General features: G+C 37.7%; 2 protein-coding genes and 1 long non-coding RNA gene across 3 annotated transcripts in view; 2 read left to right on the top strand and 1 right to left on the bottom strand.

Moving 5' to 3' along the window:
* The window catches only part of LOC149117061 (dynein light chain Tctex-type 5-A-like), a 4,535-nt gene extending 2,981 nt beyond the window's left edge, over window positions 1–1,554 (top strand). The window contains exon 3 of the mRNA XM_089282729.1: window positions 344–1,554. Coding sequence (XP_089138855.1) covers window positions 344–652 — 309 coding nt within the window. The 3' untranslated portion in view covers window positions 653–1,554. The remainder of the gene's footprint in view (window positions 1–343) is intronic.
* LOC149117060 (uncharacterized) lies at window positions 1,365–3,934 on the bottom strand. Its single transcript, XR_016205547.1, has 2 exons — window positions 3,480–3,934; window positions 1,365–1,474 (listed from the first exon to the last, which is right to left on the bottom strand). It is a non-coding gene; the product is annotated as an uncharacterized LOC149117060 (long non-coding RNA).
* A 2,217-nt stretch (window positions 3,935–6,151) lies between these two features.
* Window positions 6,152–14,097, top strand: LOC149117059 (uncharacterized). The gene is made up of 7 exons (XM_089280841.1): window positions 6,152–6,200; window positions 7,146–7,282; window positions 8,598–8,754; window positions 10,211–10,323; window positions 10,854–10,901; window positions 12,655–12,694; window positions 13,846–14,097. The coding sequence occupies exons 1-7, from the start codon at window positions 6,152–6,154 to the stop codon at window positions 13,878–13,880; spliced, it is 579 nt and encodes a 192-aa protein (XP_089136967.1). The 3' UTR covers window positions 13,881–14,097.
* The last annotated feature ends 325 nt before the right edge of the window (window positions 14,098–14,422 follow it).

Genomic DNA, 14,422 nt, shown 5'->3' with positions numbered 1-14,422 from the left:
AAACGTTTGTACATTTTATGCATTGAGTTTCATTTTGTCAATACTACTTTTTGTCTTTAATGAGTAATAGGCAGTTCTCGTTAACTTTCTAATTTGTATTCGGACACACCCTTCTGCTAGTCCAGTCACTGAACTATCCCTTCTCCGCCCAAAATAGGGGTTAACCCCTGGGAGGAGATCAGGGACTGAAATCATCCCTACCCATCCCTGGAAGGGGTATTTGAACCTCTACCTTTGGAGTGAGGTCAAGAGCCCCTCTTTACTGTATAAAATTCAAGTGTACTTGCTTCAGATTGCTGTCACATAAAAGTTTTTTTTTCCATAATTTTTATTTTTATTTCAGGAACACCAAGTAAAACCAATTACTCAACAAGCTTTGGAAACAAACCTGGCCAAGCAAAAGTATGACCCAGACTTCTGCAAAGACCCCACTTTCAAGATAACCGAGGAGATCAAGGAACGAGTAAAGAAACTTTGCTATCCAAGATACAAATTCGTTTGTTACTTGGCCATAGGAGACATCAATCAACAAGACGTAAAAATTGTGAGCCGATGCGCCTGGGACTCAGCGGTCGACCGTTTTGCGCAGTATCGGTATCGTAACTACCATTTATATGCTGTGGGAGTTGTTTATGGAATTTACTGTGAATAGCAAGATATAGTGATTATAACAATTTGGTAACAAATTGGTACGAAAAACAACAGGCAGTTTTAAAGGAGCTCTGTCAATATATGCAGATTAACTCAATTACAAAATTACCTCCAAGTTTTTCAAATAATTTAAATCTGAACGACACTAAAGAAATAAAAGTGCCAAAACAACAGGGTAAAGACATATGGAAATGAAATTATAGAAACAAGTAGATCCACTCCACGTGCCATGGTTTTGATTTATTGCAAGAGTAATAATAATGTTAATAATAATAATAATCAGTACAACCTCTACTAGGCACTCAAAGAATTCTGCTCAGGCAGTATGGACCACTTGGCCTGACGCAGACTTAACTAAGTACCTCGCCGTCCACTTGAGCTTTTAGCATTCTTCTGAGATTATTAGTGAGCCTTATGAGAAATAAAAGTGACAAATATATTGTTTTGCAGAGAAAACATCACATAGTATTGCAATGGTTCTTCTCAGGACCACTCATACCACTCTTTTCAGAGCTATGAAAACAAACAAAAATTGTCAATGCCATCAATGACCTGAGGACAAAAGTAAGAATCGCCATGTAGAGAAGCCTTTTGTCTGCCTCATGACAATAGACTGACCAAGAAATGTGTATTTTCAATACTCAATCAATTTTTCTGCACCTCTTCTGGTTTCCCACATAACTTTGGAGAAGTCAATGCTTAAGGAGAAACTGTCGAGGAAACCTTCATCTTTATTACCTTAGTTTCTTTGTACAAATGAGTTTAAATATGTCATGCTTAATTTAATTTTGCTGCCACTGCACATACTCCAAAACGGCTGCATCTGCAAGAAAACAAAGGCAAAAGACATTTTTCTCACTGTCGCAGCCTCTAAACTAGATATAAAGTTATGAATACCGTAAACTTTCTTCAAGTCGTAAGTTTATGTAAGATACTCGAAAATGGTTCGTGACTAACTGATGTCACGCTTTGGTCGAAAGAAGCAAATTTTGGTCGTGGAAGATTCCTCTTCCAGGTGAATTTTGGGCAACCAGAATACCGGAAACATCCTCATTTCTTTACGTTAAACTATAGCAGAGCAACTGTAGTTTCGCTAGTTAAAGCCGATTCCCATATCACAAATTAGTTTTCCACATATTCACAAAAAGCCAGCTCAGGCAAGACGGACAAACTGATAAAACAGCGTTGCCAGCGAGTATCGTGAAATCAAATGCGGGGATATTTTGTTCGATAAGGTTTATAACAACAAGGGTTGGCTGGAGTAAACTTTCACTCAACTTAAATCAAATGAATGCTTTTCTTCAACAGTATAAAACAATGTCGCTCATTTTAAGAACTGTAAAACACGATGCGTTATAAACTGAATTTGTAGAATTGAATTCCGACCTCAAATCATTCGTGCGACTACAGTATGGAGCCCAGTTCTCGGGCACAAAAAACATAAACTTGTATTTCTCACCTTGGAATATCCGTAAGGAGTTAAAATTTCACGCATAACTAGCTTCAGCATTCAGTTTACACATGTAGAGCTATCGACTGCTCAACGCTGTTTTCTCCCGAGTAATAACGAAAATGGAGGCTTTGTTCGTGGGCCCAGTTATCGGCCAGCGGGCCCAGTTCTCGGCCACAAAAGAGTGCATGTGATTCCTCAGAATGAACAACGCTTTATTACCATTTTTTGTTGTTAAATCAATTATAAGGCTTGCGTTTTGATATTTCGATCACAAATTATCCTTAAAGAGCTTTGTTTCATGTTAGAAAAGGACATTTTTTGCACACCTAGTTTTTCTCTTAAGTGCAGTCAAGCGAGGCTAAAAAGAGTTAGGTATTTAAAACGGGGTTAAGTCAGAGCTCATAGTTTTCCGCATGCCACCCCATTACAGCTTTATTTTTGCAACTGACTTGACACAAATACTCCACACAAAACTATGAGCGCTTTTAGTGTTGAAGGCGAGCAGGGTGGCCGAGAATAGGCAAATACGCAAAAGTACTAAGGAAATACTGAGGAGTGAATTTAGGTCAAAGAACTAAACACGCCAGGAAAAGTTTATATTTAACAGATAGCTTTATCACTCTACGTTCTTTATGCCAAGAATTGGCTCATTTGGGCTTTCTAGACGGACAAAATATAAACTTGAATTAAACCATGTAATTCGAGCAGCCATAAACAAACATGTTTTCAGGGAAACCAAATTCACCTACCTTCGCGTCACCTCGATGTGCTCACAGAAAAACTCGGCAGGATGAAACAAAACTCGGCAGAATGGAAGACAAGGAATCAAGCTACCTTTGGAAACAATTGCTTTTTATTCAGATTCATTTGTGACGCGAAAAATAAACGCTGAACAAAAAGTGGCCAAGAACTGGGCCTGGCCGAGAACTGGGCCCCACACTGTAATAGTAAACAGAGGAACACCGGAAACAGGGTACCAAATTTTGCCAGGACATAGTCCACACATTAAACAGTCACCCATTAATGGAAATTCACATATCACAAAGGAGTACAAAAGTCTCCGAGGTTTGAAGACAAATTTTAATTTTCAAGTAAACAGATATTTCGTTTATCGATCACAACATTCACTTCACTTGAACATGAAATGGTTTAACTCAAAAACACAAAGGTACCCATAATATGACAAAATAACCTTATAGCAATGCTGGACTCGAATTTAGTGAAGGATTGACGAAAAAAGAATTGGTGAGATTTTCTTGTTTAACCACACTTTGAAATCGAAAATGAGAACAACATGGTTTCCTCATCTCCGCAAGATGAGACGAAGACAAATCTAAAATATAAGCTCAAGGAACCTGTAATACGTTTTACTTACCACAGTAGCCATGTTCCTTTTGTTTGGCGTCGAATAAGACCTGTGGTACTCTTCAAAGCACTGCAGAAATGAATCAACGCTTGCTTTGCTTCATCTTTGAATACCCGGCCACTTATTAGCATCTCATTCAAAGCCCACCGACACATGTAAATAAAGTGGCCGGGTATTCTGAAGTTGCTCCGCCATCTTTGTCGGTGACATGTGTGCACGAAAAGCGGTTTATCGACCCTAAAATTGGCATAAGCGAAATGAAACGGGTAATTTTCTCTTCACTTTGAATTGCTTTTCACTGTAACATGCCTTACATGACTTACTGAGGACCTATTAAAGAATGATTCTCCTTCGAAAGTTCGTTGTCAAACTCAACAGCACCGAAAACCAGCCGCCAAACCACGCCTCTAAGCAAAAGTGCTCAAACCAGGTGAAAACGGTGAAAACAAAACTTTTTCGCGCATGCGCAGACAAAAGTCCCCTTTGTTTTCTTCTCCTTGAACAATGGGTTAATTATATTTACGTGAGATCACCTAGGTGGTATTCGGTGCAATTGTTCGGTACACTCATACCAGAAAACTATTGGCTGGCGAAACAAAGAGTTCTTTTGTTTAACGTTCTTGACATTGTGGGCCTAGGTTTCGATTGGGACAAACTCTGTTAACTTTGTAAACAGATATTATGCATACGAACTTTTACCTCAAACCAGAAGTATATGATCAAAGTTAACCGTGTAACTGATCATTACTCCAAACTGGCGCACGAATAAAAATGTCTGCAAACTGCGCAACAGATCTTCGTCTTTCTAAGGTAAAGTACTTTTCTGTTCTTTTCAATTGAATTCAAAATCATTTCTAGTCATTCGATTCTCCGTTGCTCTATTTTGGCAAGCTTATATTTTAACGGCGAGAGACAATTCAAGTGAGTTCGCGGGAATTGGGGAGACCATGGGAAGTGTTGCTGGAGTGTACCAGCAAATGTGTGCAACTTCAAGTGATTAGGTGATCTCCGTCAACTTTTAGATTTTTATTGTAGTTTTTCTAGTTCTAGTTTAGAGATATTTTAGTTTTTAGTAAAACCGACCCCACAAGCTTTTCAGCTTTAATTCTCGTCGTTTTAGATAATAAAGTCTATTAGTCTCATAAAGTCATTCATTTATTCACGCGAACAGTCGCTTCGATTTCTTTGATTTCTTCGGTGCGGCGCTCTTCCCGATGCGTGGGAGTGCGCGATCGGCCATTGATGTTCCTCTTGTCGCTACGTCATTTTTTCCCAGCTCCAGCTCGCCAACTTTCCCGCCAAATTGTCTGATTGGTTCGGAACAAACGGAAAGATGGCTGATTGGTTAAGGGCCCATTAACCGATTTATGCGCGCGCTCGCGTGCGTTGCTAAGAAGGTGAAATTTCACTTCCGGTTGCTTACGTCAGCCTGAGCGCAGAAAATAAAAATAACTCAAAAACTTCCAAATTCGCTCACATTTTAGATGTTTTCTTTGTGTTTCACAAAATGCAAAGTAAAAAAAGTACAAGCAAAGACAAAATAAGAGAAAAACAGAAAAACAAGAGCAATAGAAACAGAAAAACTAACTCCGTGTGGCTTTGTTGAATCTTACCGAAGTGCGCTGGTAGTGTAAATTGCGCACGTGCTGATAGGGTAACTTCCAGTATATGTCGGGCGCACGTCCGGTTTCTTTAAATGCTAAAGGAAACCCGGTTTTTCATTAAATCCAGCCTTTTTTGACGAATTTCGATTAAAGCCAACGTTGGAAACATAGCTATGCATTCCTTTTTCAAAATCATGGGCCATTGAGGGCCCATTAACCGATTTTTTCGAGCCGTTGCTAGGGAAAATTTATTCTCATATAACCTCGTCATTTTTAGTTACTTCAGAGTTATTTCATGTGTTTTAACTTTTTCATGATCAGCAACACTAATGATGACGTCATCAGGCCACGCCCATGGTCATGTGACTCATTCTGAAAAAACGCAAAGGCTCCCAGGCAAATTACTTTGTCGGAATTTTTTTCATTGATTTAATATTTTAATTTAAATCCTCATTACGCTATGCATAGATTTTGTTTCATTTCTAAAAAGTCAGATTATGAGAGAATTTCGAAATATTAAAAAGTTCGTAATTTTCTGAAAAAAGCATGATTTTGAAAAAGAAATGCATAGCTATGTTTCCAACGTTGGCTTTAATCGAAATCCGTCAAAAAAGGCTAAATTTGAGGAAAAACCGCGTTTCCTTTATAATTTAGCATTTAAAGAAACCGGAAGTGCGCCCGATATATATTGGAAGTTACCCTATCAGCGCGTGCGCAATTTACACTGCCAGCTCACTTCGGTGAGATCAAACAAAGCCACACGGAGTAAGTTTTTCTCTTTCTATTGCTCTTGTTTTTCCGTCTTTCTCTTATTTTTTCTTTGCTTATACTTTTCTTACTTTGCATTTTGTGAAACACAAAGAAAAACATCTAAAATGCGAGCGAATTTGGAAGTTATTGAGTTATTTTTGTTTTCATCGCTCAGGCTGACGTAAGTAACCGGAAGTGAAATTTCACCTCCTTAGCAACGCGCGCGAGCGCGCGCATAAATCGGTTAATGGGCCCTTAACTGTACCAAATGATTTCTTGCCCTGGTACCCAGGCGCGCGCGCTTCACAAATCGGAGAACACTATAGGATGGCTTCCGAAAAAGCGATTTTTTTCAACGCCTGGTCTAGAGATTTAGGTAAGTGTTGCTATTTCTAGCTTCGTCCACTTCTTCCGAATGATAGGGAAATGTTTGGAAAAAGTTGTTTTAGTGTAGCAAAGCTTAAATTCTTCACAGGTTTTCACTTTTAGTGGCGAGCAAATTTTTCCCTCGCGACTTATGAAGGGTGAGAAAATGTTTCACAGCAAGTGCGAAAAACGTGTTTTAAGAGCGCATACGCAACGTTTAGGGAAGGGGTAGTTTGCAGAAAGTGCTACTGTAAGTTGATTAACAAGAGTGGAAGGAGATAATGGTCAAAAAGCAGCTTGTTATATCTTTTTTGATCGATCTGTAATTGGTAACTGTTTCCCCCACTCTGAACATATCTCTGTTTTTTATAGACGTCTATATTGTTCTCTATTGTATTTGAAAACAGAGAAACTCTTTCATGGATAGCACATACTGTAATCTGGAAAGCTACAATTAGTTTCAGTTGTCTTAAGGTTTTGTAGCAAAATGTTGACAAAGTATTGCTGCTTGCTGGTACTGTTGCTGCTTTCAAAATATTTTTTGTTGCTGTTTTTATATGCATTAGTCAGAATGATTAAGTGGTTTGATGTAGTACAGTAATGTTGAAGTGCAGGTTGGTAGAGGCATGTCTTTCCATATGTTAACTTACAAGAATTGCGATGTGCAATTATTCAGGATGTAACATGTTGATCAAAGTCGATCATCGAATTTCAAAACGTACATGTAGTTGATAAGTCAATAGTACTCAATATTTGTCGATAATTCTCAAATTATTGACAAGTTTAATTTGTTGATAAAAGTCGATAATCACAAGATTTTCAACTGATTATTGACAAAAATTCAGGCATATTTTTCAATCAGCCACGAAATTCAAGCAACCAAATTATGGAAGTGGTCTGTTGTTCATTACAGAATCGAATGTTTAAATTACCTTGAGAAATGATTGATTAACAGTGTCAGCTGAGCTAAATCGTGCCCTGCCACCCACCAACCTAGTTCTCAGGGTCTCTCTTGTTCCCACAAGTCAGGAAGATAAGAGACTCTGGGAACTCGAAGTGATCCTTTGGGGGATGGAGCAGGCCAAAGTTAAGGCTAGGATGCGGGAAAATCATGGCCAGCAAAGTAATTGACAGTTTATTTTCATCAGTGTTTTAATCAGTTCAACTGTTGACAAATACAAGCTGCTATGACTCTCCTCCCTCTCCGCTAGGTTGGCTAAAGTTGCCAGGTTTGTATATCCCTTGCTTCTCCTTGCACCTGTGGTTGTCCCACCAGTCTGCAACCTACACATGACAGTAAAAATACAGGGAATTAAGATCACTCATCAGAAAATATGAGCCCATGTATAAGCAGTTAATCTTGCCAGATCTAGCCTTGTTCAGATGTGAAACAGCATCAGTCAGTGCCAGTCACATATACTTTCAATATTCAGTAACATTGGTTAATAAATCCCGCCATACATCGGTTTTTTGTATTTCCGATCTCTGTTGATTGAAATCAATCTAAGAAGATAATCACAAGAAATCGTGTGATCAAGTTTTATCGACTTCCGATATTTGTCGATTGATTATATTAGTATCGAATTCGATTGATAACGATCGATTTTTATTGACTATCGAAATTATCGACATGTTATGTCCTGAATTATTAAATGTAGTGCACTGTAGTATTATAACAATTATCTTTATGTCATTTGTGTCAATTACACTAGCCATGGTGGCCTGGATTGAGCAATCCAGTTTCAAGCCTTTGCCAGAGTCATAATACATTGTGTTCTCAGGCAAAAAATTTTATTTCACAATACCTCTCCACTCAATATAAATGGGTACCACTTGATTTTGAATTATGCTGTGGAGTTACCCTGCAATGGACTAGTATTTGACTAGCGTTTGAGCTTTAAGCATTCTTCTGAATTTACAGTGATAATTAGTGAGCTTTGCCTTTATATTATTGATGAAAAATAAGTGTCAAAATTATTGTTTTGCAAAGCAAACAATACAACATATAGTTCCTGCGTAACATTGAAATGTTAGTATGAATACGCAAGAGCTCAACCTGAATCTCAGGCTTTAAATGCAATTCCCGCTGGTACCCATTTGTATACTTGGGTGGAGAGAGGCGCTGAGAGAGTAAAGTGCCTTGCCCAAGAATGCAACACAATGCCCAGACAGGGATCAGACCAGGACTGCTTGATCTGGGGTCGAGCACACTAACCATGAGGCCACCATGCCTGTAGCTTTTGGTAACTTCTTTTTTGGTAATATTTGACACATGATTTGATTGAATTTCCCACATAGAATCATTTGACATCAAAATCAGTGATTATGTGATTGTACAAACTCTTTACACTGCTGTGAAATGTGCATTTTGTTTATTCGATTTCATTTATAAACTTTTCCCCAACAGGTTGTAGCTATCATTCCAACAGCTCAAAAACATCGTTTACGTGAGGCTGTAGAATCATTATGTGGAGAAATCCTTCAGGAAGTAGCTATAGGTGAGCCCACTAACATTGCTGGTGAGCCAGTTTGTGGTGAGACTGCAGAGTACCCGGTATGCCTTGGTAAGTAAGGGTCAGAAAGTTGCAGAGCATTTTTGTCATGGGCCCTTGGCTGGGGAGATTGGGCAACCGCTCCCTACATTTACGACTTAAAATAAAGTTACCTTACCTTACCTTACCTTAGACCTTAACATGTTTAGAGCATTTAATGCTGAGTTTTCCATTCAGAATGGTAATGATTGTTAACACTCAAGATGGCACATCTTCAAATGATGCTGAAACTCTTGAAACAACTGCAGAACTTTCAACAGTGCCATATAGATCGTTTTCACGTGACGTTATCATTTTCTAAAATCCAAAACTAAAGAGCCACCAAAGTTTTTATCCTCATCAGGCATAAGAGGCGGTATATTTATATCTGTTTACAATTTTACAGCTCAATAGCGTGCTTCGTTTGGAATTCAGAGCATTTTGAATTTCAGGGTTATGGAGGTGCATGACACAAGGCTACGATCGAGTTTGTCAAAAAATATGTACTTATCTCATGATTTTGAGCCTTCTTAGAAGTTAGAGCATTATGAAAAGTGCTTATGTAAATGCTTGTTTGATCAGTACTGATAATCAGTCGCCTAGATAGCCAAAATAAGTTCCAGATGTTTACACTATTTTCCAGCTGCCATATTGGTGTACCAGGGAGGTACACTAACATGGCGTTTTCATACTGGGCTCTGTAAATATCTGCAAAACATTTCAACGAATATCTGAAGTTTGGGGAAACACACAGGCCTAAAACTTGGAGAAGTGTCTCATTTAGTTATCTTCTATAACATCATAATTTCATAGCTTTTTCCACTGGATGGTTTTCGATTTATTTTTTTATTGCGTGACAGTGAAAACAATCATTGGTAGAAAGTAGAAAATTATGCTCTTTTTCATCTAGTTATTTAATATTTTTTGTATCTTTGTAACATTTATAAGTGTATAGAACATGGCCAAATTATATAAAATTTTATTTATTATATGGGTGATAAAGTTTGTCCATTGTGATTTGCTGAGAGCAGGCAAATTTATTGTTAATTTTTGATTAGCACTGACATGCAAATTAATGCACACACATTCATAAATATCGTAACACAAGCTTGGGCAATTGAGGATTTACACTACTCGTGACATTTGAAAATTCTTTCAGATTGCACTTGCCTAAAGGTTTGTGCAATTTTGAGAGAGTTTTTAAATATCACTCGTAGTGCTTATGGTAAATGCACTCACATTCATGCTATTACCGAAAGTGTACTAATCATGCAAAGATTATTGCATTTTTCCTTTATAACTCTGTTTACAATCAATATTTTTCCACTGAATTTTTTGGAAAATAAATGGTCTCAATGAGATCTATCTGAAAACACTGAAAGATTTTTTTTTTCAAAATTGTCAACTGATTTTGGAGGTATACTGATAACTTAAGATGTAACATGAATGAATTAACTACTTATAATATTATCACTCCTTTAATTTGCAGAACGGGAGGATTTTACAAGACGACAGATTGTGACATCTGATGTTAACCAACTGTCAAGGTCTTGTGTGTTAGGAAGACCACAGGAACATACATGTACCTGTTATTACTGCCAGGTACACATATACAACACTTATTGCATTTCAGTTGGTTTCAGTAAATAAGGAATTAGGGATTTACATTTTTCATTTTAATGCAAAACTAAATAAGGGGACAGCCTGTTCCAGGCTGCAGGCAGATGAAATCAAAACCCTGCCAATATGTAATCAGTCAAACCTACCGGTAGCCTTTCTTGCAAAAAATATACTTATGAGACTATATGTTACAAGCAGCTAAATATTAAGCATAATAAGTGTTATAATTACAATGTGATCAGGTGGAAACCAATTAACTTAAAATATGCAGTTTATTTGACATACATGTATCAAAGTACAAAAACAGATTGAGGAAAACAACTAGACATTTAAGGTCTGACCTTCGATCAGCCCCAAACTCTACAACACTGATATACATGTATGATGAAAATGAAGGTCATTAAAAGTACTCCTGGCAGATGGTTAAGGTAATTCTGTGTTCATATGCTACTGAAGTACATACAAATAGTTCAGTTTTTCTTATCTCTATCTCTTTCTTTTTGTGGTTCCAGGTTGGGTTTGATCATGATGAACAAGGGCTCCTGGAGAGAGCTCGAGAGGTAACTTTCTAGTTTTCATGCATTGATTAAAGCATTAAATTTACAAGTTACTTTGTTTTCCACACTGTTTATTTGAATAGAGAAAGGTTTGCTGCTTTGCCCTTACACAGACACTCTTTGGGCTTGTCACACAAACTCCTCCCCCCCCCCCCCCCCCCCTCCCCTCCCACAAACGTCTGGTGAAACAGAAGGCTATTTACATAGCCTTATCACAGGGTACTTCTCCACCAAGGCACCAAACTTAAAATGGACTTAGAAACATTTTGCAAGAGAATTCAACAGATACCAGCATGGCCTTTCAACAAGTGTGTGGATATAAAAACAGTTAATTTAAATCCTTATCAGCAAGAGGCTATGGCGTATTTAGTAAGAAAAAGACAGAAATTTTTGTGTGCAGATATTCATTGGGCTAGTTCCTTCCCAATGCTGGAAGCCTGCCGGCAGGAAGTCTGCTTGAAACTTGAGAACTGATCACAATAGCAAGGCACCAAAATACTTGGGTGGCTATGTGCACATCAGAACTTATTCTGTTTAAATAGTTCCTCAATAAACTAATTAAAAGTGTATTTTGCAATGAAAAAGATTTGTTTGTAAATCTACAAACCCAGACTGGATTCAGAAAATTGCGTACGTGTATTTACTTTAAAAGCATTTGTTGATGGTGTTAATTGGGTCACCCTGGCTAAATAAAGTTTTTTTTTAATTACTTAGTAAACACTTACTATAATTATCATTTGTTGGTTTCAAATATGTAACACGCAACAGTAGAAAGCTTAATTTATTTGTAATTATTGCCCCAAGGGAGCCTCTTCAGTTTATGACCAAAGAGCATCTGTGTAGGAGGCTATAAGTTTGCTGCAATAAGTCTAATATTTTTCAGCTTCAGATTGAGGATCCAGCTCTGTTAATAACTGTAATATTATCATTAATAATTATTGTTTTTAAATTCCGTTTTTATAGATTATTGGGATTTGTCAGTAACAAGCAGATCACAACATCTGGCTCAGCCTTGTCTAATAAAAATTATTGATAATACCATTTCAGAAGACCAATGACAAAGCAGCCCTGTCCTTATGAAATTCTCAGGCTTTATGCTAGCCTAACTATGGCTTGATTTTGTAGCCAGAGTGCAGCAAAATAAGGCCTGACAAAAGCAAAAGATGTAGCCTGAGAGAGTGTGAACAGCCTCTCTTTCAGGCCAAGTCTCACTCAGGCAAGGTCTTGGCCTCCAATAAAAATTCAGACCATCATAAAATATCGTTCTTTATTGCCAGGGGCCTTAAACTCGGCCATTTTGATATTTTCGACATGCTTTCTTGTGAATAGTAGGTCACATGATGGCCTAGCTGCAAAGGGCCTATTTTGTGGGAAGAGTTGTGTGTGTGTGTGCGTGTGTGTCTGCACTGAAGGTAGACAGTCAAGTAATTTGTTTTTTAGAACTTAATTTCCTGTGGTTAGACTGCAACCTAAACTTTAATAATTTGTGTATTCATAGAGGATTTTGAGTCTGTGTTAGATAAATTTGTCTGGGAGAGTTACAGATTAAACTTCATGATGGGGAGATCTTGGTCTGCTTACTTTGCATAATTATTCCTATGGCATTTCAAGACCCCTGGTGACTGTGCTGTACTATAATACTGTGAACAGGTCATTAGAACTGCTTTTCTCTAATTGCTTTTAACTTCAGGTTTCAAGGAACAAGTCATATAGATAATCCAATAACTTAGTATACATTTTTTTTTTTTTTTTTCAGTCCATTTCACAAATCCGAAATGATATTCAGGCTACATTTGGTAAGTACTTTAGTTTTACAAACAAGTAGCCAATGACTGTCTTCAGGGACAAAACATGTCCATTTTAGGTGCCTGAAGGAGATTTGCTTTATTAGTACCAGACTGTACACTTAAGAAGATTTCTGCTGAACATTAAAGCAATAATGGCAAAAATAAAGTTACCTAAAAAACCCATAGCATGGCAATATTTTGAATACAGTTAAGATGAACTTATCAAGACTTAAGCTCTCAAGCTGACCCCACGAGAGAAAATTGAATTCAAAGTTATCCGTATTATAATAAAAACAGACATTTCATGTCAGTTCAAAACACAGTAACGCTACCATGCTTTAAGCATTCTTACAAGGTCTGACACTAACTTTCTCGAGAATGCTTGAGAATTTAATTGTGGGGTCACTCACAGAAATAAATTAAAGTGAGATGTTTGAAATAGCATTCAAAAAGTAGACTACGAGTGGTCCCTCTTTCGCTTAGTCCGTCATGTGCGACGTGAAAGAAATTCGCGAGAAGAAAATGGCCGTGCGAAATCCTGGGGGCTAGGAGCGCGCGAAAGGAGGGACTACCGCCTAAGCCCAAGAGTTTGCCCTTTCACGGCCAAGTGATTTTTCGGTGTAGGATTTCTCATCTTGACGTCCTCTTATTATCGCCTGTTATCAATAGTCCCGGGAGATCTGAATAAAATTGCTCTACTGTACTCTTCAAGTAGCCAGGCAAAAACATATGCCTCCTTTCATGTGCTCCTCGCCTCCAGGATTTCGCACAGCCATTTTTTTCTCGCGGTTTTCTTTCACGTCACGCACGACGGACTAAGCGAAAGAGGGACTACTCGTAGTCTATTCAAAAAGTTACTGTGCTTTGTTTCTTGCACTGATCGCTCGAACTTTGAGCAGAATCCGTCTTGAATTTGTAATTGATAGTGAGTGATTAGATACATTTTGTAACGTTGTGTTTGTACTGGGATAGTAATGCTAATAATGGCTGACTATTGACCCTGGGATCTAAGCTTAATCAAAGGATGTTTAACTGAAAGGAAAATCTGGTCCAATTATTAAAAAAAAAGATAAACTAATATTACAGCATAAACCTGTAAGGCTGAGTATTTGATTGGGGCCATTAACAATACTTTTCTTTATTTTTTTCTGCATTGCTAGGTGATCAGCCCTTGCCTGCCGGTTCTTTGTGTTAAACCTCATGCTGTGGAGCCCAGCATAGGCATGCGGGAACCTTTGGAATTTGCATCTTCTGTAATATCTGCACTAAAGGGGGGCAGTTTCAGCAGAAATTTTTTCAGCAGAATGTTTTTTTCAGTGTAAAGACTGTTTTCTCTGTAGTTAAGGTTGAAACTTGCATTGAGCATGAAGCATGAGTGACATTTGATTAATAAAACTGTATTTCCGTCTTTATCTTTTTTTTATCTTTCTGTCTTTATTATTGTCTATCATTTAGAGGGGCCCATTTGAAAACATGTTGAATTTGCACCATACAAGTTCTTATTATTTTGATGATCATCATCCTCATCATTATCAAGGTGAAAAATGTTTGACTGCCATACGTTGTTTCCTTTCTCGTAATATATCCCTTTTTTGCAAGCACAGGCACCAATGGGTTAAAAGAAGCAAATAACAGTGATACTGTCAACAAGGTTTATAATCTTTTTCTTAGGAACTTTCTTCATTCATTTGGGTGTTCTTTTTTGCAAACTTATGGTTTGGGCACCTTCAAAACTCC

The sequence above is a fragment of the Orbicella faveolata genome, unplaced genomic scaffold (genome assembly GCF_042242905.1).
Source record: "Orbicella faveolata isolate gen_17 unplaced genomic scaffold, um_ofav_v1 contig_12, whole genome shotgun sequence".
Taxonomy (NCBI): Eukaryota; Metazoa; Cnidaria; class Anthozoa; order Scleractinia; family Merulinidae; genus Orbicella; species Orbicella faveolata.
Note: the sequence above shows the minus strand (reverse complement) of the source record. Positions and strands in the feature narration are given on the sequence as shown.

What these genes read in the sequence shown, in the direction of transcription:
- LOC149117059 (XM_089280841.1), top strand. Translation starts at nt 6,152, where the DNA reads ATGGCTTCCGAAAAAGCGATTTTTTTCAACGCCTGGTCTAGAGATTTA. An exon ending in TGGAGCAGGCCAAAGTTAAG is followed by an intron (nt 7,283 to 8,597) that starts GCTAGGATGCGG and finishes TTTCCCCAACAG; the next exon opens with GTTGTAGCTATCATTCCAAC. An exon ending in GTACCTGTTATTACTGCCAG is followed by an intron (nt 10,324 to 10,853) that starts GTACACATATAC and finishes TTGTGGTTCCAG; the next exon opens with GTTGGGTTTGATCATGATGA.